This window comes from Cetorhinus maximus, chromosome 14 (assembly GCF_964194155.1).
Source record: "Cetorhinus maximus chromosome 14, sCetMax3.hap1.1, whole genome shotgun sequence".
Taxonomy (NCBI): Eukaryota; Metazoa; Chordata; class Chondrichthyes; order Lamniformes; family Cetorhinidae; genus Cetorhinus; species Cetorhinus maximus.
In genome coordinates, this window is record NC_135892.1 from 10,709,077 (window position 1) to 10,736,887 (window position 27,811).

At 44.8% G+C, this 27,811-nt stretch overlaps 1 protein-coding gene across 1 annotated transcript in view; it reads left to right on the forward strand.

Annotated features, from left to right (window-relative positions):
* pcsk2 (proprotein convertase subtilisin/kexin type 2) overlaps positions 1-27,811 on the forward strand; it is an 80,684-nt gene that overhangs the window by 50,698 nt on the left and 2,175 nt on the right. Inside the window, exons 8-11 of the mRNA XM_078556478.1 lie at positions 3,738-3,913; positions 16,693-16,908; positions 17,133-17,233; positions 20,371-20,598. Coding sequence (XP_078412604.1) covers positions 3,738-3,913; positions 16,693-16,908; positions 17,133-17,233; positions 20,371-20,598 — 721 coding nt within the window. The remainder of the gene's footprint in view (positions 1-3,737; positions 3,914-16,692; positions 16,909-17,132; positions 17,234-20,370; positions 20,599-27,811) is intronic.

A 27,811-nucleotide genomic window follows, 5' to 3' on the forward strand; every position in this document is an offset into this window, starting at 1 on the left:
CCGGGATCTCTACCCTCCAAGAAGGACAAGGGCAGCAGATGCACGGGAACACCACCACCTGGAATTTCCCTCCAAGTTATGCACCATCCTGATTTGGAAATATATCGCCATTCCTTCACTGTCGCTGGGTCAAAATCCTGGAACGTCCTTTCCAACAGCACTGTGGGTGTAGCTACACCACATGGACTGCAGTGGTTCAAGAAGGCAGCTCACCGCCACCTTCTCAAGGGCAATTGGGAATGGGTAATAAATGCTGGCCTAGCCAATGACACCCACATCCCGTGAAAGAATAAATGGTTAAAAACGTTGACCAGGACAGCTGACTAAGGTGCACACAGATTCAATAATGCCCAGCTTACATTCTGGTTCAAATTCCAATCTACACCTCCCACCAACATGTGACTATTCAATTTACACAATGACGAATGACGACTTTTACATTCGTACTAACCCGTTGGCATATTGATGGCTGCAATTGCTCTTGAGTGTGAGGTAGCCCTGTGACATTAATGTGTAAATCCCATTAAGAAGATTCAAAGACAATGGTGCATCCACAGGCAGGTTTGAGGCAGCTACTTACACTGGGAGTTACAAAGTGAATTGGCTTCAATAATGTCCATCAAAGCTAATCAATATTGAAGTGAATTAATTTATAATGAAACAACTCCCACGCTGGTTCTATAGAGCAGACAACAATGTTGGATAATAAAATATTTACTCATTCTGTCATGTAATAAAACATAATCATAATATGTTAAATCATAAATCAGTGTTCTACTTCAGAACCTACAAATGATCGAGTATCCCTCGGAATAAACCGGACATTCCCATCACTCTGCCATAAAAACATAGGAAATTGGAGTAGGGGAAGGTCATTCAGCCCCTTGACCCTGCCCCACCATTCAAAAAGATCATGGCTAATTGTTATGATCCCCAGCTGAGGTTACCACTGGACACGCCTGATCCCAGGGTAGAACCCAGATCGATGGATCCTAACTTTTGTTTCTTTAGATATGTAGAGAGGAGCTACTGAACAGAGTCACAGGAGTCATCTAGTGAACTTTTAACAAAAGCATAAAACATTTATTAAAAAAGAAAAGATGAATTAGATTACAATACTTCTTCACCCGCAACTATACTTTTACAGATGTATACAGATTTGTAAGGATAATACAAGTTACAAAAGCTATCTTATACTTTAAGGTTCACAGTAAGTACACAGTCCATGTAAACCAATAGGCATCTTGTGGTCAGACACACCACACTCTGAAACCAAGCGACAGATGCCACCTCAACCAGATGCAATGGATCTCTCATCAACTCTCCCCAGATGGTTGTCCCACCATGAGCCAACTGTCTCACTGAACTCTGTATTTCATAGGAGGGTTGCCAATCTCCACTCTCAAAGAACTCGCAAACTGACGCTTTCTCTTAGATACCTTCTGCATGGGTTCACCTCCAGTCTTTTGAACTCTCCTGATGTTCCTCTCCCCTGGGTCACCACATACATTCAAGTTGTCTTCCACACACTCTCTCTCACCGACTCAGCCATCATCAGTACACTACTGCTTCACATGCCCATAGCAAAGAGTTACAGACCTTCAGTTGTTTCTTTGGACCTTTTTGCCTCTTGCAAGCTGTTCTCGCTTTAAATCTGCCTTTTTCAGCTTTTGTCTCTTTAAACCTGAAGCTTGGAGCCTTTCTCTCTGCCCTTCACTCTTAACTTCACTAAATAGGACTGTTTCCAGGTTCCTGTCCTTCCTTTGACTAGAAGGTCTGCTTGGGACTTTCTCCTGTTCCACTCCCCTGGATTTTGGGGCCTTTTCTTTAGCTTGGGACTGGCTACCTGTCTCCTTTTCTCCATCCTCCCCTGGCAGCTACTTTCAAAACCAACTGAAGTCAAACAGCTTCCAAATCAAACTGTTGTTTCTAGTTTCTTCTTTGTGTGTGTCTGTGGGAGGGACCTGCCTCTCTGGAGCCCTGTTGCTAGGCAACAGGTAACTGACTGTTACATATATATTATGTATGTATATACATAATACATACATGTTTTATGTATTAAACATAATACTTTTGTTTATTTAACTTAGCTGCCACAGTTGTAAAACTTTCATTAGAAATGCAGGCGTCTTTTTAAAGTGAAACTAAAACTCAATTTGACCTTTTCTTAACACACAGATACAGAAATACAAATCAAATTTAAACATTAAAGCTAAAACTCATTCCGAACACCCACAAATACAAATATGACTTAGTTAAACTATCTCTATTTCCTAACATAATCTTCTACCTCAATTTTACTTCTTGCCCAATCCTCATTTCACTCAATTCCCTTTGAGTCCAAAAATCTATCAATCTCAGTCTTGAATATACCCAACAGCTGAGCAAACACCAACTGTCTGGGGTAGAGAATTCCAAAGGTTCACCACCCTCTGAGTGAAGAATCTTCTCCTCATCTCAGTCCTAAGTGGCCATCCCCTTATCCTGAGGCCATGACCTCTAGTTCTAGACTCTCCAACCAGGGGAAACAGCCTCTCAGCATCTACCCTGTCAAAGCCTTGAGGAATTTCATACATTTCAATGCGATCACCTTCATAGAGTATAGGCGCATTCTACTCAACCTCTCCTTATAGGACAGGATCAGAAATCAATTCATGAACCTTTTTTTCCCAATTCTGAGAGCTGCATTTTCTGGTGAGTGGGTGGGGGAGGGGCGGTGGTGGGTGGGGGGAAGGCCGTGGAAGGAAAGTCGATCAACAGCCAACACGCCCTTGACAAGCTGGGGGGATGGGCTAGACTAGATGAGGGAGGGACTTTAGCCCCTCAGCAGGAGGAAGTCCCGCCCTCATGAGCTGCTGGCCAATGAGATTCGGCGCTGCTGAAGCTACAGAAAGATCAAGGCTGCCACAGAAATGTAAGTCCCAGGCTTTTAGCGCTAAGAGAGATCCGCAAGCCCAGGGAGGAGGGGAGAGGGGGATGGGGGGGCAGGTTTTGGAGGCGAGGAGGAAAAAAGGGACTGACACTGGGGGCACCCGAATGAGGTGACCCCCCCCACTTCCTTCCCACCCCTTTTCATCGAGGCCACACCTGCTCGCCTGCTCAAGCCAGCCGTATGATATCTTGCATGGGGCAGCCTGTTATCCCAGCCAACAGGCTAGCTAACAAGCCTAATAGATCTTTAATTATCCATTTGAACATGGTGGGTGGGCGGCTGATTTCGGCACCCGCCCATCAAGCATATTATGAAGGTCAGCTTGAGGGTGGTGAGCTCACTACCCAACATATTTCAATGTCCCCACCCACCAGCCGAAAACACGCCTGGTCGGGTGGGGGTGGCCAATTTGTAAAATCCGGCCCTAAGGCAAGTCTATCCTTACAGAGTAATGGACCATCACATACACAGTACTCCAGGTGTGGTCTTACTAAAGTCCTACATAATTGCACCAAAACTTCCTTGTTCTTATACTCCAGCACCCTTACAATTAAGGCTCGTATACAATTTACCTTCCTAATTGCTTGCAGCACCTGTATCTTAACTTGCAGTAATTCATGAACCAGACTGCCCAAATCCCTTTGAAAATCCTGTACAAAGTAAATAATAATTAGTTGTTGTAAAATAATAATGTTTAGTAAAAAAACGCCTATTTGTATTAAAATAAAACTGCTTTATTTCCAATGAACTAGAATTATTACATTATGAAATGGATTGAAGCTAATGACCTTTCAATATCCCACAGGTATCCGTATGTTGGACCAGCCATTCATGACTGACATAATAGAGGCTTCTTCCATCAGTCACATGCCTCAGGTTATAGACATCTACAGTGCCAGCTGGGGGCCAACTGATGATGGCAAAACAGTGGATGGACCTCGTGAGTTGACCTTACAGGCCATGGCTGATGGTGTTAATAAGGTAAGGATGGTGTTGGAGCAAGTACCGAAACTGGTTGCTGCAACATGTTTAAACCAGTATGAGAAAGAGGAAGGCAATTGCTGGCACAAATATGACAGGCTGAATGGCCTCCTCTTGCGCTGTTGGATTCCATGCTCCCGGAGTGGAAGTTGTATACGTATCATTTCTCTTAGATTGAAATGTTTTAGTTCTGCGATTGTGTCTGTAACAGTCACGTTGACCAGAGCTGGAACCTCACAGTTGATGAGATAACCGCGGAGAGTGAAATATGAAGATAATCGCATTCTGCTGGATGTTCAAAACTCACACGAAACTGAGTTTTGGTATCAGCTGTAGAAGCAAATGATGTTTACTTGCTGAAATTTGTGCCTAAAAAACACATGGCTATATATCACATAAAGCTTTGATTGCAGCAATGTTTTGGTGTTTCGGGTTTATCCTGTAAGTGATCTTAAGTAATAATTCTACAGAATGTTCATACGGCATTTCAAAATAAATTGGAAATCTTCCTCTGAACACGGTTATGCTCCAAAACTCCTTAGTTCATGAGTACTGAACTACATTTTTCAATCTTAGAAATGCTAATAGCCCCTGCTCGTGACAGAGCAGTAATCATTCCGTCTGTTTTCAGTCAACCAATCTAAGCAACAAGTAGCCCTTCTGTTAGGTAGGCTGCAGCAACAACTAGCTAATGTGATTTGTCCCTCTTTCAGAGGTGGAGCTATTTCCACTGATCACTAAAGACTGAAATTGTTGACTAACCGTGAACAGATACAGCTTCAGTACCCGTAGAGCAAATAAGGCCATATTTTCAAAGTTTTAACTTTTACGATTATCCACATCTGAAGCTGTCCATTGCTATAACAAATGAAGTGTAAAAAGGGCCATGCCCCCATTCCCCCACCATCTCTTTAACCTCCTCCATCCCTAAAACCCTCAGAGATCTCAGTGCTTCTCCAGTTCTGACCACTTGCATGTTTCCAATTTTAATCGCTCCACCACTGGTGACCATGTCTCCAATTACTTAGGCTCTGGAATTCTCTCCGTAAACCGGTCCGCCTCTCTATCTTTCACTCCTCCTTTAAGATAACCCTGAAACCTATCTCTTTGACGAAGCTTTTGATCAACTGCCCTAATATCGCCTTACGTGGCTTAGTGTCAAATGTTATTTGATAACTGCTCCTGTGAAGCATATTGGGGTGCTTTACTCAGTTAGAGCTACCATATGAAAGAAAGACTTGCGTTTATATGGCACCTTTCATGACCTCAGAATGCCCCAAAAGTCCTTTACAGCCAATAATGTACTTTTGAAGTCTAGTCACTATTGTGATGTAAGAAATGCGGCAGCCAATATTCACACAGCAAGATCCCACAAACAGCAATGTGATAATTACCAGATAATCTGTTCTTTATTGTTGTTGGTTGATGGATAAATATTTGCCCCAGGGCACTGGGGAGAATTTCCCTTTCTTCTTCAAAATGGGATCTTTTACACCCACTTGAGAGGGCAGTTTGACATCTCACCTGAAATGGGATTAACCAGATAACTCGCAAACAAACCCCAGTGTACTTCCCAAGTGGGAATTGTATTGTTGCTTCTCACACCTAGGGCGGAATCTTCCAGTCCCATCAGAAGCGGGTGGCAGGGCAGGCGGAGGGGGGGAGCTGAGTTTGGCGTGTGGCCAAAAATCAGCTTCCCGAAGTCGGGATGAACTGTTAGAATTCTGTTTTTGGGACTTTAAAGGTGGCTTAAAGCAGACAATGTCGGGAAGCTCTTTTGCATGCATTAGCATCTCATGCATGCTTATTAAAAGGTCACCTCATCGGAATTAAGCTCCCCCTCTGAATTAAGTTCGAGAAATTAAAATGTTTACTTTTATGACTGTATATGAGTTGTGTCCACCTGGTGAGCTTCACTTCTTTCCCGGCTTTGAGGTGTGTACACACTCTTGTCACATTCTTGGGGACAACTCACAACTTGACTCATATCAGGTGCCAGTAGCACAAGCTGTTTGAAGACTGGATGTGGGAGGCAGGCTCAGAGTGGAAGTGAGGGGAGGCAGGGGCATAGGGTGAAGGGTCAAATGGGGCTGGACATGGGAGGCAGGCTCAGAGTAGAAGTGATGGGGGGGTGTGGGCATAGGGTGAAGGGTCAAATGGGGCTGGACACGGGAGGCAGGTGAAGAAGTGAAGAGAGGGAGGCTGTTAAAGGGTGCCCTTTAAATATGGCGCCCGAACCTTCAAGTCCATGGTGTAATGGCTGGGAGGGCAATTTCCTGCCTGTCCCCACCATGAGATTCGCCGTGCTCTGCATGCATGCATAAGTAATGAGCTGAACAGTGCAAGATCGCACTTGGTCAGCAGCTGTCCCTCCCACCCCACCCCGCCCCAGCTGGAATCTCTCGCACTTCCGTGCCCACCGCCGAACTTGGACTTCAGCGTGGAAGATGCCACCCATCTTCACTTTGCAGCTGAAGTGAAGTTAAATAGAGCATTTAATAGAAAATTGAGTGTTTTTGCCAAGATTGATGCTGTTTGGCCTTGAACTCCATGTGGTGATTTGGTTATTTTTAGACCTGTTTTTCCACTGAAGTATTAAAAATCAAGAACTTTCGCCAGTTTAATTGGCAGGGGGCTGTTTTTGTGTGACCTTATATTTTTATCGGCAAATCTATTAAATATTATTGCTCTACTGAGGTGAAAATATACTAGCAGAGAGGAGCTGGGTGATGTGTCAATGACAGGCTGAATGTTAGTTCAGAGCAGCTGTGGGGTAGGGGTGGATTTACAGTGTACTGCAGATTGTGCCACTTTCCACAAATATATTTATTCATTAAATGTAAGATGCGAGCGATACATTAGGCAGGCGTAATGTGATCTGTAATCATGGAAAGCATGCGGTGTTGGCAGCTACCTGCAACATCCAGGTCACAATGTGCATCAAACTGATATTATTTCCTTTATTCTAAATAAATCCCGCTGACTAGGATTTCTCCTTTCATCGCTGAGGCTCTGCAAAGCCATTTCTGTCTCTCCAGCAACCTGATTTTTGGCATGACTAATTTCCTTTTCAAAGAAGAAACTTCCGCTGCGATTATGCCAGAGATTTCCCTGGGTGGATTTCGAAAGGGACCCTCCTGCCTAAAACCAACAGGAGCTGAGAATCAAAATGACAACCAGGGTCCTGCATTAGTCCAAGAGCAAAAGAAATAGGAGTTGGAGTAGACCATTTGGTCCCTTGCATCTGCTCCTCCACTCGATAAGATCATGGTTGATCTTCAACCTTGGCTATACCTCCCCGCACAGTCCGTACACCCCTTAATTTCTCTACCCTCTGGGGTAGAGAACTCTAAAGACTCATGACCCCTTAATGATCCCAGATGTCAATTTGGTTGCCAATATCATTGCTACCGACAGCTCTGCAGTCCACCCACAGGCCATTGGCGATACAAGCTGCCATTTTCCTTGATACGTTAAAGGGTTTCCCAGCCGCTCCCAGGTGACTCACTTGCATCTTTTTGCTTGACATTTGATTTGATGAAACATTGTGGTGTTTGGTTTCTTAGATCTTATGTAACTGCTGGTACCTGCTTTTCTACCACTGAAGCCCTGGTCAAAGGAAGCCTGTGTGTTTATCATCGTGGGGGCCCATTAGGAATTAAACTATATTCAGAGCTGGAGGAGGAAGAGATGGAGGAAGAGGGGATGGAGGAAGAGGGATTGGAGGAGGAGGGGATGGAGAAGAAGGGGTTGGAGGGGGGTGATGGAGGAGGAGATGGAAGAGGAGGAGATGGAGGAGGCGATGGAGCTCGTGATGGAGGAGGAGAGGGGATGGAGGAGGAGGGGATCGAGAAGAAGGGGATGGAGGAAGGGGGATGAAAGGGGTGATGGAGGTGGAGGGGGTTGGAGGAGGAGGGCTTGGAGGAGGAGATGGAGGAGGAGAGATGGGGGAGGAGAGATGGAGGAGAAGGGGTTTGAGGAGGGGATGGAGGATTACAGATGGCAGTGATGGAGGAGAAGCTGGAGGAGGAGGGGCTGGAGCAGGAGGAGGAGGTGGAGGAGGAGGGGATGGAGGAGGAGGAGTTGGAGGAGGGGATGGAGGATGAGAGCTTGAAGGAGGAGGAGATAGAGGAGGAGGGATGGAGCTGGAGGAGATGGAGGAGGAGGGAATGGAGGGGGAAGGGTGGAGGAGAAGATGATGGAGGAAGGGATGATGGAGGAGGAGGATATGGAGGAGGAGATGGAGGAGAAGCTGGAGGAGGAGATGAAGGAGGAGATGGAGGAGAAGGGGTTGGAGGAGGAGGGGATGGGGAGGAGGGGATGGAGGAAAAGGAGATGATGGAGGGGAAGCTGGAGGAGGAGGGGTTGGAGGAGGAGGAAGGAATGGAGGAGGAGGGGATTGAGGAGATGATGGAGGAGGAGGGGTTGGAGAAGGAAGAGAAGAAGATGGAGGAAGAGGATGAGGGAATGAATGAGGAGGGGATGGAGGAGGAGAAGCAAATGGAGGAGGAGATGGAAGAGGAGGTGGACCAATGGTGGAGGAGGAGATGGAGGAGGAATAACTGAATAGGACACAACAGCAGAAGTTACAGAAGGGGGAGAGCTTAGGGCTGCCACCTCTGATCGGAGGCATTCCTGGAGAATGGTCATGTGACATCTGATCATGTGAGGTCCAATCCCGTGACGTTATTGCGTTTACCATGTCCCCTGTTGTTGGGTATTTCTGCTCATTGTTTCGCAGCAACAGCTGTTGTGTGAGAATCAGGAGGCCTGCCCAGGAGAGCCATAGAAAGCAACTGTGGGAAAGGGAGAGAAGGTGGGGAGAGGGTTATTTAGGGAACAAAGTAGAACTGGGAAAAACTTGATTCCATGAGTAAATGACTGTAAATAACTGTGGTAACACTCAGCGCTGCCTATGAGGGGGGTGCGGGGGAAGAGGGTGAGAGCCCACTGCGCGCATGCGTGTGAGTGCCCACTGGAAAAGCTTGCTGAGGCACAGAGCCACCTCAGGGAGATGAACAGCTTTGAAAATAAAAGATACCGATTTTTAAAATGTTAGCAAACATTTGTGACTCTGTCCACATCCTCCATCTCCTCCACCACCACACTCTCAACGCACGCTATCAACTCCCCCACACGCCTGCCGACTGAAATATCGTGGGTATGCGCGGGTACGTCGGGACACTTGCCCGATGCCACCGTGCGTCATTTTACGCTCAAACTGGTTGGGCGCGCGCCACCCGCTCAGTGAAAAACCCTGGCCAGTAACTCTTTGATCACGCCATAGAATGTTAGAATCTTACAGCGCAGATGGAGGCCCTTTGGCCTGTCATACCTGTGTCGGCTTTTTGAAAGCACTGCCCTAACTTTTTCCCCATAATCCGGCAAATGAGCCCTTTTCAAATACAAGACCATTTGCAACAATAGGTGTAAAGCTCCTAAAGTTCTAACCTGGCTGGTAACATACTCCTTGAGGACTCATGTGTTTTAATGAGGGCTGGTTTTAGTTTGCGCAAAGTGGATTTAGCCAGAGAGGTGTGGCCTAGCCGTAATAGAATGGTTACAGCACAAAAGGCGGCCCTTCAGCCCATTGAGCCCATGCTGGCTGTCTGCAAGAGCAACTTTGCTAGTCTCACTCCCCCATCCGTATCCTGCGAATGGTTTCTCTTCAGGTGCTTATCCAAGTCCCTTTGAAAGCCACGATTGAACTTGCCTCCACCACACTCTCAGGCAGTGCATTCCAGATCCTAAACTACTCTGGAAGCCGTAAAAAGGTCTCTGTCGCCATTGGGGTTTTTTTTGCCATTCATCTCATGACCGTGTCCTCTCGACCGTCCCTCCAGTTGGAACAGCTTCTCCCTGTCTACTCTGTCTAGACCTCTCATGGTTTTGAACACCCCTGTGAAATCTCTTCTCAGCCTTCTCTTCTCCAAGAAGAGCAGCCCCGACTTCTCCAGTCTATCCACTTAACTGAAGGAGATATTTTAGAGGGTTTTAAAAATGCGCAAATCTTCACATTTTGCTTTAATATCTACTTTATAACAAAGTGAGACATCTGCTTTATGGAAGTCAGTTTGTACACTATGGCCGTGAGGATCCTTTTCATTTGTTGGTTAGTCCTGGTTTACTGTGTCTGGCAAATGAACCAGCGCGACTGAACACTCAAAACAGCATTTGTCCACAAGCTGCTGCAATGTGTGAGAAAGGATTAGCTTGTGTGTCTCACGTTACAATGTTAACAAGAATCGGGGATTTGATTCAGTGGTGAATCAAAACACTGGCCTTTCGCCTGTGCATTTTGGATGAAACTTCTAGACAAAACTGCTGGGTTGAAGGTTTCCCTGCTTTGCTACTAATGGTGGTGCCAGGTCTGAACTATCAGACTGGTTAGTAAGAGTTTCGAGTCCGTGACACAAAGAGCCTGCAATTATGCACTAATTAGAGATCTCACTCTGAGCCCTCGAGGATGAGAAATGTTTCACAAATTATTTTTCAATGGACCTGGAGGGACTGGCGAAATAAGGATTTACTCGAATGATGTCAGAACCGTGAGGTTATATCAGTCAGGAAAGGATTGACAGGCTGGGTCTCTTTGCTCTTGGGAAGTGAAGGCTAAGGGCTGATCGAATAGAGAGCTTTAACATTATGAGAGATTTTGATAGTGTGGACACAGAGTCAAATGGCCTAAAATTTCCAGTCCTGCCCACCGTGGAATTCCTAATGGGCGGGATGGATAACTTGACGGACCAGCACAACATCCATTGACTTTGGACGGGAATTTCCAGTCCTGTGGTGGGTGGGGCCAGAAAACCCTGCCCAATTTTGCACTTGTGGAGAAGAGCAAAACTAGACACCATCAATATAATATACCACAAAGATCCAGGAGATGCAATCTCAGCAGTTGAGGCAAACCTTTTTCTTCCCCTTTACTCTTTCATGAAAGATGGGCATCACTGGCAAGGCCAGCATTTGTTGTCCATCCCTTAAACTGAGAGGTTGCTCAGCTGGAAGGCAGTTACAAGTCAGCCACATTTGTCAAGTCAGGAATCACACAGGTAAGGATGATAGATTCCCTTCTCTGAAGGACATTAGTGGAGCAGATGGGTTTTTACAACAATTAATGATAGTATCACTGAGACTAGTTTTGGGTTACATTTTTTTTTTGAATTAATTGAATTTAAACTCCACCAGCTGCCAAGGATGGGATTTGAACCCTTGTTCCCAGCACATCAGCCTGATCACTGGATTACTAATCAAGTGACATTACCACTACACCACCATCTCCCCCCTTTGTTTATGCAGGAACCAAATAAACACACAAGGGAGGAGGGAGCAGAGGGTGATGCTGATAGAGTGAGAAGAGGAAAGGTGGAAAGAAACTTAAGTGCAGCATGAACTCATTGGGCTAAATGGCCTGTTTCTCTGATGTATATTCTATGTAATTCTATGTTTCCAGTACAGGGTGGGATTTTTCCAATTCATTTCCCTCTCCTCTTCTAATTTTTTTGTCCAGAAGGAGGTGATTCCTCTTGGATTTTTGGTTCCTTGGACCCAGTCTCCCACTGGTACGTCACCCAAGTGACCACTCTTTACATACAATCCTGGCCAATGAAAGCCGATAAGCTTTTCAGTCAAAAAAAACTCAGCAGGGAGCATAGCACCAGGGTTAATCTCAGAGGAGAGGGGCTATCATAGTGGGGTCCAGTCATGGACCTAAACTATATTAACCCAATATCAAACCTTCCTTCCATCATAAGGTCAGAAATGGGTGTTTGCAGATGATTGCACAGTGTTCAGCACCTTTCGTGACTCATGAACGGTGCTGAACATTGTGCAATACCCAGGCTTTAGCTGACAAATGACAAGTAACATTTGTGCCACACAAGTGCCAGGCAATGACCGTCTCCAACAAGAGAAAATCTAACCATCGCCCTTTGACATTCAATGGCATTACTATTGCTGAATCCCCCACTATCAACATCCTGGGGTTACCTTTGACCAAAAACTGAACTGGACCAGCCATATAAATACTGTGGTTACAAGAGCAGGTTAGAGGGTAGGAATCCTGCGATGAGTAACTCAACTCCTGACTCCCCAAAGCCTAAACACCACCTACAAGACACAAGCCAGGAGTGTGATGGGATATTCTGGATGAATGCAGCTCCCACAACACTCAAGAAGCTCAACACCACCCAGGGCAAAACAGCCCGCTTGATTGGCACCTCATCCACAAACATTCACTCCCTCCACCACTGACACAGTGGCAGCAGTGTGTACTATCTACAAGATGCATTGCAGGAATTCATCAAGGCTCCTTAGACAGCACCTTCCAAACCCACGACCACTACCATCTAGAAGGACAAGGGCAGCAGACACATGGGAACACCACCGTCTGGAAGTTCCCCTCCAAGTTACTCACCATCCTGACTTGGAAATATATCACCGTTCCTTCACTGTTGCTGGGTCAAAATCCTGGAACTCTCTCCCTAACAGCACTGTGGATGTACCTACACCACAGGGACTGCAGCAGTTCAAGAAGGTGGCTTACCACCACCTTCTCAAGGGCAATTAGGGATGAACAATGAATGCTGGCCTAGGCAGCGACACCCGCACCCCGTGAATGATTTTTTAAAAACTCATAGGGGAACATGACACTCAGGTTTAATCTTGGAACAGAGGAGAGGGGCTATCATGGTGTGGTCCAGTCCTGAATCTAATCGATATTAACCCAATATCAGACAGCATCACTGAACTAGATTACCTGGGCATTATTGCGCTGCTGCTTGTGGGAGCTTGCTGTGCACAAATTGGCTGGTGTGTTTCTGGCATTACAACAGTGATGGGGTCAGTCAGGAATTGGCCATTTAGGACTGAGATGGAGAGGAATTTCTTCACTCAGAGGGTTGTGACTCTTTGGAATTCTCTACCCCAGGGAGTTGTGAATGCTCAGCTGTTGAGTACATTCAAGACTGAGATCATTAGATTCTTGGACACATGGGGAATTAAGGGATATGGGGATAGGACAGGAAAGTGGAGTTGAAGTAGAAGATAAGCCATAATCGCGTTGAATGATGGAGCAGACTCAAAGGGCTGAGTGACCTACTCCAGCCCCTATCTCTTACGTTTTCACTTGCTCTCCATCTCCCACTCACCCCCATCCAGTTTCTTGCAGGTGGGAGAGTTAAAATCCTGGGGTCAAACAACGTGATACAATTGTCTGCTGAGTCACTGGGAATCTCTGTTGGCAACGCTGATCTAAGTTTTGCTCATCTAATTGCTTTCAACCACACAAATAATGATAGCCATAAATAAAATTATTATATAACAAAAATCTATTTGCGCTTTTTTAGTTGGCCCCTGTCAGTTGAGCAATATTTCTTTATCTCTATTCAGCTGTTTTACCATTAATGGAACAAGGGTACATGTAGCAGCACAAATGCTGCAGAGATTAGATGTTCTACCTCCTGCTTTTCGCTGCTACCTGACATAGTAGCATATCCTTTCATCAGAGGTAGCATTCTTGCCCCTACGTCTTCAAGCTCCACTCCAGAGACTTTTGGATGAGATGTTAAACTCTCTGCCCTCTTTGGGGACGCAAAGTGGATCCCATCAATGGTCACTATTGGAAGAACACTGTAGTGGGGGTGGGGGGAAGCTGTCCTCCCCCCACCGTGTCTTGGCCTTAGCCAACATTTTAAAAACATTGTGGGCCGGGCACTATCAGAACATTAGGACTAGGAGTAGGAGTAGGCAATTCAGCCCCTCGAGCCTGCCCGGCCATTCAATACGATCATGGCTGATCTCATTTCGGCCTCAACTCCAACTTCTCGCCCTCTCCCCATAACCTTTCAACCCATTACAAATTAAAAATCTGTCTATCTCCTCCTTAAATGTATTCAGCATCCCGGCATCCACTGCCCTCTGAAGTTGTGAACTCCACAGATTCACGACCCTTTGAGAAAAGTAATTATTTCCTTGGTGTTTGTGGGATCTTGCTGTGCACCACTTAGCTGCCATAATTCCTACATTTACAACAGCATCACTTGAGTCAAACCTTTGGATCCCCAAAATCCAGATCCCACAAAGATCCAGGAGATGCGATCTCAGTGGTTGCACTATAAGTCCACCAGCGTATCTGCGAGAGGGTGAAAGAGGGAAACCTAACTTTGTATGGGGCAGAAACAAGTGCCTCCTAGGGTGCACCTCTGACACCGAACTGCTCCATTCAGCCAGAAAAATCAAGCACCAGCCCTGTTCCATGCGTGTTTTATCATAATGTCTGTGTTGTGTATTTTATGTGCCTTGGAGCTATGCAAAGATGACACACCAGCTTCTACAAGTGCAACAGGAGTTTTATTCAATGCTTTTAAATGTCTGCTTTCTCATGCTTTCAGCAGCTTCTCAGTTTTCTTTTTTTTCTAAGTCATCACACCCAGTCTTAACTAATCACACCCAATGACCAGAGAACAGGCAACAGACACACATAATCAAACAATGAACAATTGAACACTACAATGTCTTTTTAAAAATCCACATGAAACATATCTCGTGCATTTTCTTCATTCTCTTATAACAGCTTTATTGTTATTTTTTCAAAGAAGTTGTAAATTTGAACAAGAATGACCTTTCTTTTCGAAATCCATGCTGACTGGCCCTAATTGATTCATATTTCTGCATATTTCTCCAAGTAGTTCATAATTTCAAGCTGTATTATAGATTCAAGTGGTGTATCGCCTACTGAAATAAAATTAATTAGTCTTTAACATGTAGTCTTCTCTACACTGGAGCGACCAAATGCAGATTGGGTAACCACTTTGCAGAGTCCCTCCATTCAGTTCTCAAGCTTAACCCTGAGTTTTCTGTCACCTGTTACTTTAATTCTCCACCCTACGCTCACTCTGACCCCTCTGCCCTTGACTGTCCTACGTTGTTCCAATAAAGCTCAACAAAAGCTCGAGGAACAGCAACTCATCTTGAGTTTGTCATTTTACAGCTTTCTGGGCTCAACATTGAGCTCAACAATTTCAAGTCATAGCTTCTACTCCCATATTTACAGACGGGAGATTCTGGTAATGCTTTACTGTTGACATTTATGCCTTCTTTACTTGTCCATTTATACCCCCAACCCTCTCCTTTAGCCTTGCTCAATCATCCCATTTGTCATTTTAATATCCTGTCTTCCACCCTATCACAGACCTTCCCTTTTGTTTTTATTCTCTCCCTCCCCACCACCTCTTCGTGCCTCTTTACTTGCTTAAAACCTATTCTATCTCTAGCATTTCCTAGTTCTGATGAAAGGTCAACGACCTGATACGTTAACTCTGTTCCTCTCTCCACACGTTGCCTGAGTTGCTGAGTGTTTGCAGCATTTGCTACTTTTATGTCTCTTTTTCAGCATTCACAGTAGTTTCCTTTAATTTCCAGCCTTGGCTCCAGCTCTGTTCAGCCTTCTGACCCTCCAGCCTTCTGACCCTCCAGCCTTCTGACCCTCCAGCCTTCTGACCCTCCAGCCTTTGGGACAGCTTTCTTTTCCAAAGGACTCTTTCACTGCTTCTCTGTGCTTCCACAGGATTTGCAAATGTAGATGACCTGATCGCCATCCTTTACATGCCTTAAGTTTGAGTAATTTGTCAGTACCATTTCTCTGTGAATACTAACCTGCGTTAACTGTTCTAAATCCAGCTCTGGTGGCTTCATCTAGCCACCTCTTTGAAAACTGAGACAAAATACTCATTTAATATTTCACTTCGGTGTGGCTCCATCAGTTCCTAGTGACCAACCTTACCTGGACTATCCTCTTCCTATGAAAATGCCTCATTAACATGTTCCTATTGCTCATGATACTTTTTGCTCAGTTTCTCATATCTTCCCACTTAACCTTTCTCATCTCACTTTTGTAGTTTGCCTAAATTATTTATATTTGTCCATTTCTTTTTAACCTGCCACTTCTCACAGTTTGGCTCACTGCTTGAGACCTATTGCACTCCCAGTAAGTTGTGTTGCACTTTTGACTTATTGAGACTTAAATAAGTGTTCCTGTAGGTACAAATTTATCTGTGGGAAATCCGTGTTCCCCATCTGTTGTAGGTTGTCCAAAGAGCAGCCAACGATTTAGAAGACAATATATATATAGGAGATGCCAGAACTTGTGACAGATGAGATAGCTCCAGTTAAATACTTGGACAACTGAAGGCATTGTCTTCAGTCCCTGCCACAAATGCCTTGAAATTTTCCTTAGATAACTTCTTACTAATGATCATTGTCACCATTGATCCTGTGTTTCTGTTTTTGTCACTCGAAACACAGCAAGACTGCGTATCTAGTAAAAGAAAGACTTGCATTTTTATAGCACCTTTCACAACCTCAGGATGTCCTGAAGCACTTCACGGCCAATGAAATACTTTTTGAAGTGTTTGTTGCAATGTTGGAAACCTGGCAGCCAATCTGCACGCAGCAAGCTCCCACAAGCAGCAATGTGATAATGAGCAGATAATCTGTTTTTGTGATCTTGACTGAGGGCTAAGTATTGGCCAGGACATCAGGGATAACTCCCCGGCTCTTCTTCGAAATGATGACCATGGAATCCTTTCTCGCCACTGGAGAGGGCTGACAGGCCTTCGGTTTAATATCTGAGCTGAAAATAGATTTATTTCCAGCGAGTGTGGAACCTTCCTGTTGTGCACACAAATGTCACTCTCCATGTGGTGCTTTATCCGGTGAAGCCATGCGCTCTCGCGAAGGCAGATCATTTCACTTGACAGATTAATTTTCTGTTACAGGGCCGGAATGGAAAGGGAAGTATCTATGTGTGGGCCTCTGGGGACGGGGGCAGCTATGATGACTGCAACTGTGATGGCTACGCGTCGAGCATGTGGACTATCTCCATCAACTCTGCCATTAATGACGGGAGGACAGCACTTTATGATGAAAGCTGCTCCTCAACCCTCGCCTCCACATTCAGCAATGGGAGGAAGAGAAACCCAGAAGCTGGCGTGGTAAGCGGTGATATTATTGTCTGGGTCATGCTGTTTCATATGGAGCAGCAGCTGTTCCTTTGTTGGAGATAATTTCAAAAAGCACGAGTGAGGATAATGCTATGGCTGCCGCTTAGTGATATGTGTAATTGATATGGCCATTCTATCCTTGAGTATGCAACAGAGAAGCTGTTTAATTAAATAAATGACCTAATGATCTCTTTTCTCCGATTGCTTTATTAAAGGCAACAACTGATTTGTACGGGAACTGTACTCTCCGTCATTCTGGGACATCTGCCGCCGCGCCAGAGGCCGCTGGTGTTTTTGCCTTGGCTTTGGAAGCAAAGTATGTATGAGATGTTTTCTTTGGCCTGTCAACAGACCAGTTTCAATAATTACGCTACTGCTATCAGAACCGAGGGGCTGAATCTTCCGGTCGGCGAGCAGGGGGCGGGCCGGACTCGCCGACGCATAAAATGTTGCGCGATGGCGTCGGGCGTGCGTACCAACCTCATCGCGCGCCATTGCGACATTCCGTTCGGTGGGCGCATGCTGGAGTCGGCTGTGCACCCGCCGAAATGTTAAGGGCCTATTAAGGCCATTAAAGAAATTAATTAAAGTACTTAAGAACGCTGCCTGTCCAGACTTAAGGTTGGCGGGTGGGAGGGGCAGGCGAAGAGCCCAAGCGGCCTTCGCGTTTTTCAGGAAGCCTCATCCACGGGCGGGATGAGGTTCCCTGAAGTTTTTATAAAATAAATAAATAAAATGTCCCACCTCTACAAACATGTCCCAACTCATGTGACACAGCTCCGTGCCTCAGGGAGATTGCTGAGCTCTTTCGTGCGCATGTGTGAAAGAGAGCAGGCCCCGACTCTCCCTCCTCCCCCCACCCCGCACAGGTAGCGCTGAGCGCTACTGGTTGTGCCTTACGCTGGGTGGACCTTAATTGACCCGCCCGTGTAAAATGGCGGCGAGCAGCCGATCGCGGGCGGCGATCGGCTCTGCGCCAGCCCCCGCCCACTCCCGCTCAGCCTGCCCGCCATAGGGAAAATCCAGACCGTGCTAATATATTTTTTCACCCAGAGCGTTGTTGGGGGTCTGGCACTGACTGCCTGAAAGGGTAGTAGAGGCAGAAACCCTCAACTCATTTAAAAGGTGTCTGGATATGCACCTCAAGTGCCGTAACCTGCAGGGCTATGGACCAAACGCTGGAAAGTAGGATGAGGCTGGGTGGCTCACCTCTCGACTGGCGTAGACATGACGGGCCGAATGGCCTCTTTCTGCACCGTAAACTTTCTATGATTCTATACAACCAAACTTTATAGTCCGTGGACATTATATTAGTTACGAAATGTTTTAAAACCAACTTGTATCATAGTTTGTTAAAGAGCAAGATATAATAAACTATTATCAATTTACTGCTTTGATATATAAGGACAGGAGGAAGCCATTCAGCTCCTCAAGTGTGCCCCATTCAATTGGATTATGGTTGATTTGTATCTCAACTCCATCCTCCCATCTTGGTTCCTTATCCAACAAAAATCCATCTTAGTTTTGAAATTGTCAATTGACCTCCAGCCTGAACAGCTTTTTGGGGGAAAGAGTTCCAGATTTCCCTTTAAATGGGGAAGTGATTGCTGACAGCCTAGTTCCAATTTTAAGGTTATGCCCCATTTGTTCTGGACCAACCCCCACCAGAGGAAATAGTTTCTCTCTATCTAATGTCTCAGACCCTCTAATCATCTTAAACCCCTCAATTAGTTCATCATTTAACCTTCCATTTTCATACTGTCAGCTGTACCATCTTTTGGATGAGACACTAGGTCGTATTCCTGATAAAAGCAAAATACTGCGGGTGCTGGAAATCTGAAACAAAAACAGAAAATGCTGGAAAAATTCAGCAGGTCTAACAGCCTCTGTGGAGAGAAAGACAGAGTTAACGTTTCGAGACTCTTCTTCAGTTATTCACAATATATATTAATGATTTAGATGAGGGAACTAAATGTAATATCTCCAAATTTGCAGATGACACAAAGCTGGGTGGGAGGGTGAGCTGTGAGGAGGATGCAGAGATGCTTCAGTGTGATTTGGACAAGCTGAGTGAGTGGGCAAATGCACAGTACATGCAGTACAATGTGGATAAATGTGAGGTTATCCACTTTGGTAGCAAAAACAGGAAGTCAGATTATTACCTGAATGGCTATAAATTGAGAGAGGGGAATGTACAACGAGACCTGGATGTCCTTGTACACCAGTCGCTGAAGGTAAACATGCAGGTGCAGCAGGCGGTAAAGAAGGCAAATGGTATGTTGGCCTTCATAGCGAGAGGATTTGAGCACAGGAGAAAGGATGCCTTGCTGCAATTATACAGGACCTTGGTGAGACCACACCTGGAATATTATGTGCAGTTTTGGTCTCCTTATCTGAGGAAGGATGTTCTTGCTATAGAGGGAGTGCAGCGAAGGTTTACCAGATTGATTCCTGGGATGGCGGGACTGACATATGAGGAGAGATTGAGTCGATTAGGATTATATTCACTGGAGTTCAGAAGAATGAGGGGGGATCTCATAAAAACCTATAAAATTCTAACAGGACTAGGCAGGGTAGATGCAGGAAGGATGTTCCCGATGGTGAGGGAGTCCAGAACCAGGGGTCACAGTCTGAGGATACGGGGTAGACCATTTAGGACTGAGATGAGGAGAAATTTCTTCACCCCGAGAGTGGTGAGCCTTTGGAATTCACTACCACAGAAAATAGTTGAGGCCAAAACATTGTATGCTTTTAAGAAGGAGTTAGATACCGCTCTTGAGGTGAAAGGGATCAAAGGGTATGGGGAGAAAGCAGGAGCAGGCTATTGAGTTGGATGATCAGCCATGATAATAATGAATGGCGGAGCAGGCGCGAAGGGCCGAATGGCCTACTCCTCCTATTTTCTATGTCTCTATGTTTCTATGAAACGCAGCAGTCAATTTGCACACAGCAAGCTCCCATGAAGAACAAAGTGGTAATGTTTTTGGTGCTGTTGATTGAGAGATAACTGTTAGTCAGAATGCTGGGTAGTAACTCCCCTGCTCTTCATTGAAATAATGCAGACAATGCCACAGTTAACATCTCAACCAAAAAGTCAGCACCTGCAACAGAGCAGCACTCCCTCAGTACTGCACTGGGATATCAGCCCTGAATTTTGAGCCCAAGTGTCTGGAGTGGGATTTGAACCAACAGCCTTCTGACTCTGAATTGCTGCCTACTGAGCCACTTACCTTGCTGTACACAAAATACACTTTCAAACAAAAAGGAAAAATAAGGGAAAAAAGGGAAAATAAAGCGAATAGTTCATTTTGAAAAAAAATGCTTATTGCGCACATTTTACATTTCTTTAAGATGTTTCTTATTCTTGCAAAGTCGACTCTATGAGTTGCAATTGACAACAGCTGTGCAAACTTACACAGTTTTCCCTCTCTTTTCCCACCTTCTGATTCTCAGTCCCATCCTAACATGGCGGGACATGCAGCACCTGACTGTACTGACCTCCAAACGCAACCAGCTGCACGATGAGGTCCACAAGTGGAGGAGGAATGGTGTGGGTCTGGAGTTTAATCACCTCTTTGGTTACGGAGTGCTTGATGCTGGCGGTATGGTTAAAATGGCCAAAGACTGGAAGACAGTTCCTGAAAGGTTCCACTGTGTAGGAGGATCAGTTCAAGAGCCACAGTAAGTAGTAACTTGCATAATTCTATGATATTTACGATACTTCTCCAAGAGAACTTAAGATTTTATAGGAACAGGAAACGTCTTCTCAGGCCAGCAAGTCCGGGCCAGGTTTTTAAAGAGTTGTGGTTCACAGCCCCTCAGGGTCGTGAACCCTAGTCTGTATGAGGGGACCTTTTAAAAGGTGAGTTCAAAAGGTCTTACCCTTTCCCACCACCACCCCCTCACTCATGTCAAGGTGGTGTAGTGGTAATGTCACCAGGCTAGTAAATCAGTAGGCCCAGGCTAACGCTGTGGGGACATGGGTTCAAATCCCACCATGGTAGCTAGTGGAATTTAAATTCAATTAATAAATCTGGAATATAAAGCCAGTCTCAGTGATGGTGACCATGAAGCTATCATTGATTGTTGTAAAAACCCATTTGGTTCACTAATGTCCTTTAGAGAAGGAAATCTGCTGGCCTACATGTAACTCCAGACACAAAGCAATGTGGTTGACTCTTCATTGCCCTCTGAGATGTTCAGCTCAATGGGCAATAAATGATTGCTTTGCCAGCAATGCCCAAATCCCATGAAAGGATAAAGCAGTTAAGGGTCTGCCCCCATGCCAAGCTATGGCACTCCAGCACACCCCACCTACATCATGGTGGGTCTGCCCCCATGCCAAGCTATGGCAACCCAGCACACCCCACCTCCATCATGGTGGGTCTGCCCCCATGCCAAACTATGGCACTCCAGCACACCCCACCTCCATCATGGTGGGTCTGCCCCCATGCCAAGCTATGGCACTCCTGCACACCCCACCTCCATCATGGCTTTCCATGCTCCCTCAGCCAAGTTATGACACTTCCACACCCACTGATCTACTGTACACTGTACAGAACCAATAAACCCTACAGTGACAGTAGGGTGTGTAAAAAAAGTAATTCATTCCTTATTTTCCACTATGTTAAAAAAAAGTCATTTCACAACAAGCCAATAAAAGTGTTAATCTTTTAGACCCTCTAAAATACCCCACCACCATCACCCCCCCGCCCCCTGCCATCCCAACACAATGAAAATCCTGCCCTGGTCGGCACTTTCTCCCGAGGCAGGCAGTCCAAGCCTGGAATTTTCCTGACCCCCGCTACCAGCCTTGAGGATGAAAATTCAGGCTGGAGTCAGGATAAGTGGGTCATTTTCAGGTTGGCAAACTGTGACTTGTGCAGCACCACAGGGATCACTGCTCGAGCCTCCACTCTTTACAATCGATATTAATGGCTTGGATAAAGGGATTGACTGTATTGTAGCCAAATTTGCAGATGATACAAAAATAGGAAAGCAAGTTATGAGGAAAATACAAAAAGCCTGTAAGAGGGCACGAGTAGGTTAAGTGGGTGGGCAAAAATTTGGCAGATGGAGTATAATGTGGAAAAATATGAGGTTGTCCACTTTGGCAGGAAGAATAGGGAAGCAGGATATTATTTAAATAGAGAGAGACTGCAGAATGCTGCAGTACAGAGGGATCTGGGTGTCCTGGTACATGAATCACAAAAAGTTAGCATGCAGGCACAGCAAGTGATTAGGAAGGCAAATGGAATGTCGGCCTTTATTGTAAGGGGATGGAGTATAAAAGTAGGGAAATCTTCCTCCAACTGTACAGGTCATAGGTGAGATTGCACTTGGAATACTATGTACAGTTTTTGTCTCCTTACTTAAAGCTGGATATACTTCCATTGGAAGCAGTTCAGAGAAAGTTCATGAGGCTGGATCCTGGGATGAAGGGTTTTGTCTTAAGAGGAAAGGTTGAGTAGGTTGGGCCTATACTCATTGGAGTTTAGAAGAATAAGAGGTGATCTTATTGAAACATATAAAATTCTGAGGGGACTTGACAAGGTAGATGCTGCAAGGATGTTTCCTCTCGTGGTTGGGGGGGGGAGGCGGGGGGGCTGTGGGGGGTGGGGGTGGTATCTAGAAAAAAGGGGGCACAGTTTAAAAGTAAGAGGTCTCCCATTTAAGATGGAGACCCTTCTCTCAAAGGGCCACTAGTCTTTGGAATTCTCTCCCAGAGAGAGCAGTGAAGCTGAGTCTTTGAATATATTCAAGACTGAGTTAGACATAGTTTCGATTGACAAGAGGGTCAAAAGTTATGGGGAACAGGAAAGATCAGTCATGATCTTATTGAATGGTGGAGCAGGATCGATGGGCTCCTATTTCTTATGACCGTATGATGAATTTGATATCTACAAGGGTTGCTTAAATTGCTGATAAATTGCTGTCAGAATTGTGACTGCCTAGCGACAATACCAAACATTACCTAACAATGTCAAAGTCAGAGGTGCAATTGGTTTCAGTTATATAAATCAACCCTTTTATTACTCGACAATCTCATTGCTATGGTGTCACTAGCTCAGTTGCCTGATTAACGCCGCAAAAGCCTAATTTGAGTGTATTAAATTATTGAACTCCGAAGTTGCTTTGTAAAAGAAAAGATTACTACTTTATTGGACCTCATTTCTGATATTATTTTTCCCCAGTGGCAATCCCAATATTTAGCAAATACTATATATTATTATGCGGTGGGTGTAGATTGATATCAGGGACTTCCAATGTAATATATTTATAATGTTAACACCTACCTGGTACTCTTGGCTATGACTGTTATCTGTCACATCACTTGGTGATACTCTAATGGGGATTTCAGAGATTCCCTAGCCTGCTTATTGCTCACAAATGATGGAAAGGGATCTTTCAACTGGTGTTAGTACCCTAACGTAAATGAGTGCATTAGTGTGACCAATGCCTGTGCAGGTTGGGTGCAGAATGTCCCCAGGCTGTTAAATTAGTCCAAAAGTATGCTGTTCATATCCTAACGCATAAGTCCTGTTCAGCCACTGTGCTTGCCTACATTGGCTCCTGGTTGGGATATGCTTTGATTTTAAAATTCTCACCTTTGTTTTCATATCCCTCTGTGGTCTTGCCCCCTCCCTACCTCTGTAATCTCTTCCAGCTCCACAGCCCTCCAAGATCTCAAATTCTGGCCTCTTGCGTGGTGGTCATCGCACCACCACTGATGACCATTCCTTCAGCCGTTGAGACCCTAAGCTTTGGAATTCGCACCTCACTATCCTCTCCCTCCTCCTTTAAAATACTCTTCAGAACCTACCTCTTTGGCAAAGCAGTTGGTCAACTGTCCCTAATATCTCCTCATGTGGCTTAGTGTCAAATTCTATTTGATAATTGCTCCATCTTACAATGTTAAAGGTGCTCTCTCTCTATATATATAAGTTGTTGTTATAGTCTGCTTAGTGCCCCGAAAAAAATGGACACAAGAGCAATCCAATTTTTAACCCAAAAATGTGCTTCCACAGTGCTCATCGAATTAAAGGTGGGAAATTAGGCAGTGAATAGTATGCAGCAACACCTTGAAGTGGAGATGCATTTTCTTTTAATATAAGTTAGAGAAGGGATGCAGAGACTGTGGGAAAGGTTTTGAATGAATATTTTGTCTCCATGTTTACAAAGGAAAGGGAGGATTTAGATATAGTAGTCCAGGAGGAACACTGTGAGATATTGGACGGGATAGTCGTAAAGAGAGAGGAAATACTCGAAGGGTTGAAATCCTTGAAAGTTGATAAGTCACCAGGGCCAGATGGATGGTTTCCGAGGCTGCTGAAGGAAGTCAGGGGGGAGATAGCAGATGCTCTGAGGATGATTTTCCAATCTTCACTTGATACAGGGGAGGTACCAGAGGACTGGAGAAATGCAAACGTAGTTCCATTGTTTAAAAAGGGATCAAAGGAAATGCCAAGCAATTATAGGCCAGTTAGTCTTACATCGGTGGTGAGCAAATTAGTAGAATCAATCCTGAGAGATAGGGTTAACTGTCATGTGGAAAGGCATGGACTAGTCAGGGATGGTCAGCATGGATTTGTTAAAGGAAGGTCTTGCCTCATAAATTTGATTGAATTCTTTGAGGAAGTGACAAGAAGGGTTGATGAAGGTAGTGCAGTGGATGTTATGTACATGGATTTTAGCAAGGCATTTTACAAAGTCCCACATGGCAGATTGGTCAGGAAAGTAAAAGCCCATGGGATTCAGGGTATTGTGGCAAACTGGATAAAAGGTTGGCTTTGTAACAGGAAACAAAAGGTAATGGTCGATGGATGCCCTTGCGAATGGAAAGTTGTCTCAAGTGGTGTTCCACGGGGCTCGGTGTTGGGACCCTTGCTGTTTGTGTTATATATTAATGTTTTGGACGTGAACGTGGGGGGTCACGATTGGGAAATTTGCAGATGACACAAAGATTGGCCGAGTAGTGGATAGTGTAGAGGATAGCCATAATCTCCAAAATGATATAGATGGGTTGGTGGAGTGGGCGGTAAAGTGGCAGATGGATTTTAACATAGAGAAGTGTGAGGCCATACATTTAGGGAGGTTAAACAGTTACAGGGATTACAAAATAAATGGGAATATACTTGGGTTATTTTCCTTAGAACAAAGAAGGCTGAGAGGTGACTTGATTGAGGTTTACAAAATTATGAGGGGAATAGATAGAGTGGACAGGATAAAATTGTTTCCCTCGATGGAGAGTTCTAGAACCAGGGGACATAAATTCAAGATAAGTGGCAGAAGGTGTAGGGGGAGCATGAGGAAGAACTTTTTTACGCAGAGGGTAGTGGATGTCTGGAATTCGCTGCCCAAATTGGTGGTGGAGGCAGAAAATTTAAACTCTTTTAATAAGTACCTGGATCTGCACCTTAAGTGCTGTAAGCTACAGGGCTATGGGCAGGGTGCAGGAAGGTGGGATTAGAAAGGGCACCTGGGTGTCCTCGGGCTGGCATGGACAAGATGGGCCGAATGGCCTCCTCCTGTGCTGTAACTTTTCTATCATTCTATGGTTCTATGGAACTACACTCTCTGACAGTGGATAACGTAGATGCTAAATTTATAGTGCAAAGCAGGCCTTCAAATGTGTTAAGGTGCAAAACTCAAAACGACTGGCAGAAAAATGTTTCCTGAAGCTCCATCCAGTTTTACCCTGATTGAGAGTCTCTTTACGCATAACCAGAAATTTTCCCTTTCCAACTTTTTGTACCCCTGGTTGGGAATCAGGAGTTGGAGGTGTCAGGCGTGCTGAGGTCAAAATTGGCCCTGTTCTGCATGAGGCTGTTTTTGACAGGAATGCTGACCATGGGGACTCAGTTCTACTTGAAAATCAAACATCAAAAATGGAAATCACTGGAATTAGTAGCAGCTCCATTTTGGTTCCTAGGCTGTGTTGCTTTTGAGATGAAAATTGCTCCCTCCCTCAGAGACATTCCTCATCTTAATTTGAGTTATTTTTATCTGATTGTGAAAGAAATGAGTTTGAATTTTGAACGCAAAACAGAAAAGCCCTGATTATGTTTGTTTCGTCAGTAGATAGAATGTTACATGTTTTCACTGCTTTGAGGCATAAGCAACACAGGTCAAGGGACCAATCAGAGAACACCAAATTCAGTGTTTCCTGAGTCTCTTCACAAACTTGCGAAGTAGAGCTACTGGACATTCCCCCTTGTCTTCAGCCCCATCTCTCCCCCACCCATTATATGACCGTGCACTAGAGCATGAATCTCTGAGGTTACTTGGGGTGGAGGGGGGAGGGTGTGGTCGGGGATTAGCAAATAAAGATTGGGAACCCCTGGTTTACATAATGACAGACAGTTTTTGTAACACCTTCCCAGCACAATTTTCAGTCCTTTTTTTATGAGGTTTTAAACACTGCCCTGGTTAGGATTCTGTTGCATTTAACATTCCCAATCTTTAGTGCTGGTTTGTTCAATACCACCCAGATTGCATGGATATTATTGGCCTAAATGAGCAAAAACTCAAGCCTTGAATTTATTTCATCTGTTTACTCAAAGTAGGACCTTTTCTCTGGAACGTCAAACGATTTTTGTTTGGGGAGACACCTGTCAACACCTTCGTGTTCCCATTTGTCTATCATTGCTGTTTCCTGTTTGTTATCTTACATTTACCTACATGAAAAGGCAGAAACTATTATTTAGCCCATCAGCTTAATTGTTCAATAACTTTGTCAATGCTGTTTATTTCCCTTATACTCAGTCATATACTTGGGAATCGCTGTCTCATTTAGGTAAGACCTCAATAATTCAAATTCAATAATTCTTCAAAGTCCAAGGTGAATAAGGTACACTGTAGGAAAAACAGAACACATTCTTCTGAAACTCTGCTGGTCCTCACCACCAGCCCCCTCCCCCGACAATGCCTTTCCCAATTGTAATATGTTCTCACACAGCGAGTGGTTAATGTCTGGAATGTACTGTCTGGGGGTGTGATGGAGGCAGGTTCAATCATAGCATTCAACAGGGAATTAGACTTACCTGACAAGGAAGAATGTACAGGGTTACGGGGATAAGGCAGGAGAATGGCACTAAGTGAATTGCTCATTCGGAGAGCTGGTGCAGACACAATGGGCCAAATGGCCTCCTCTGCACTGTAACTGTAATTCTGTGAGTCTGTAACGTTCCAGCATTATTCAATCCTCAGGGCAGATTGGTCAGTAGATTACTTGTAATTAAAGAATTCAACAGTCACTTACAGGCGTCGTAAATAGATATATCATGTGGCAATGTGAGTTCACACTACCCATATATCTCAAATGTACCTCATTGGTAATGGGATCAGCACATAATATGTGATTATGATAAGTCAAAACCATAAAACTGCATTCTACCATTAAAGATGCTAAATATACTCCAAAAGTGAAACAGAGACCCACGAGGCACTGCGGAAGGAATTCTCTGGGCAGTCAGAAACCGCAGATACATTCGTCAGAACTATAAACCTGAAGCGATGCTTTGCCTACACAGACGGCATCAGAGTTATGGATTAATAGCATTCTGTGGGTGAAATCAGTCTAGCAAAAATGCCCTCCCACTCTTTTCCTTTGCCTTGAGAATATTTTAGCTTTGGTGCAGCTTTCAGGTGCTTCATAAAGGATGAGAAGGTGAAGGAATGGGATGGTCATATATCCATGTCTTGAGGGTCAGGGACATGATGTTTGGTCACTATTTATAGCAATAAAGTGATTGAAGAGCTTAAGTGGACCATATAACCATGATAATAGAATCATTGGAAGAGATTGAGATGAACATCAGTGTATCTTTGTGGCTCCATGTTACCTGAAATCTGCATTGTCTGTATTTGAATGTATTGTAGTTTATTGTGAGTG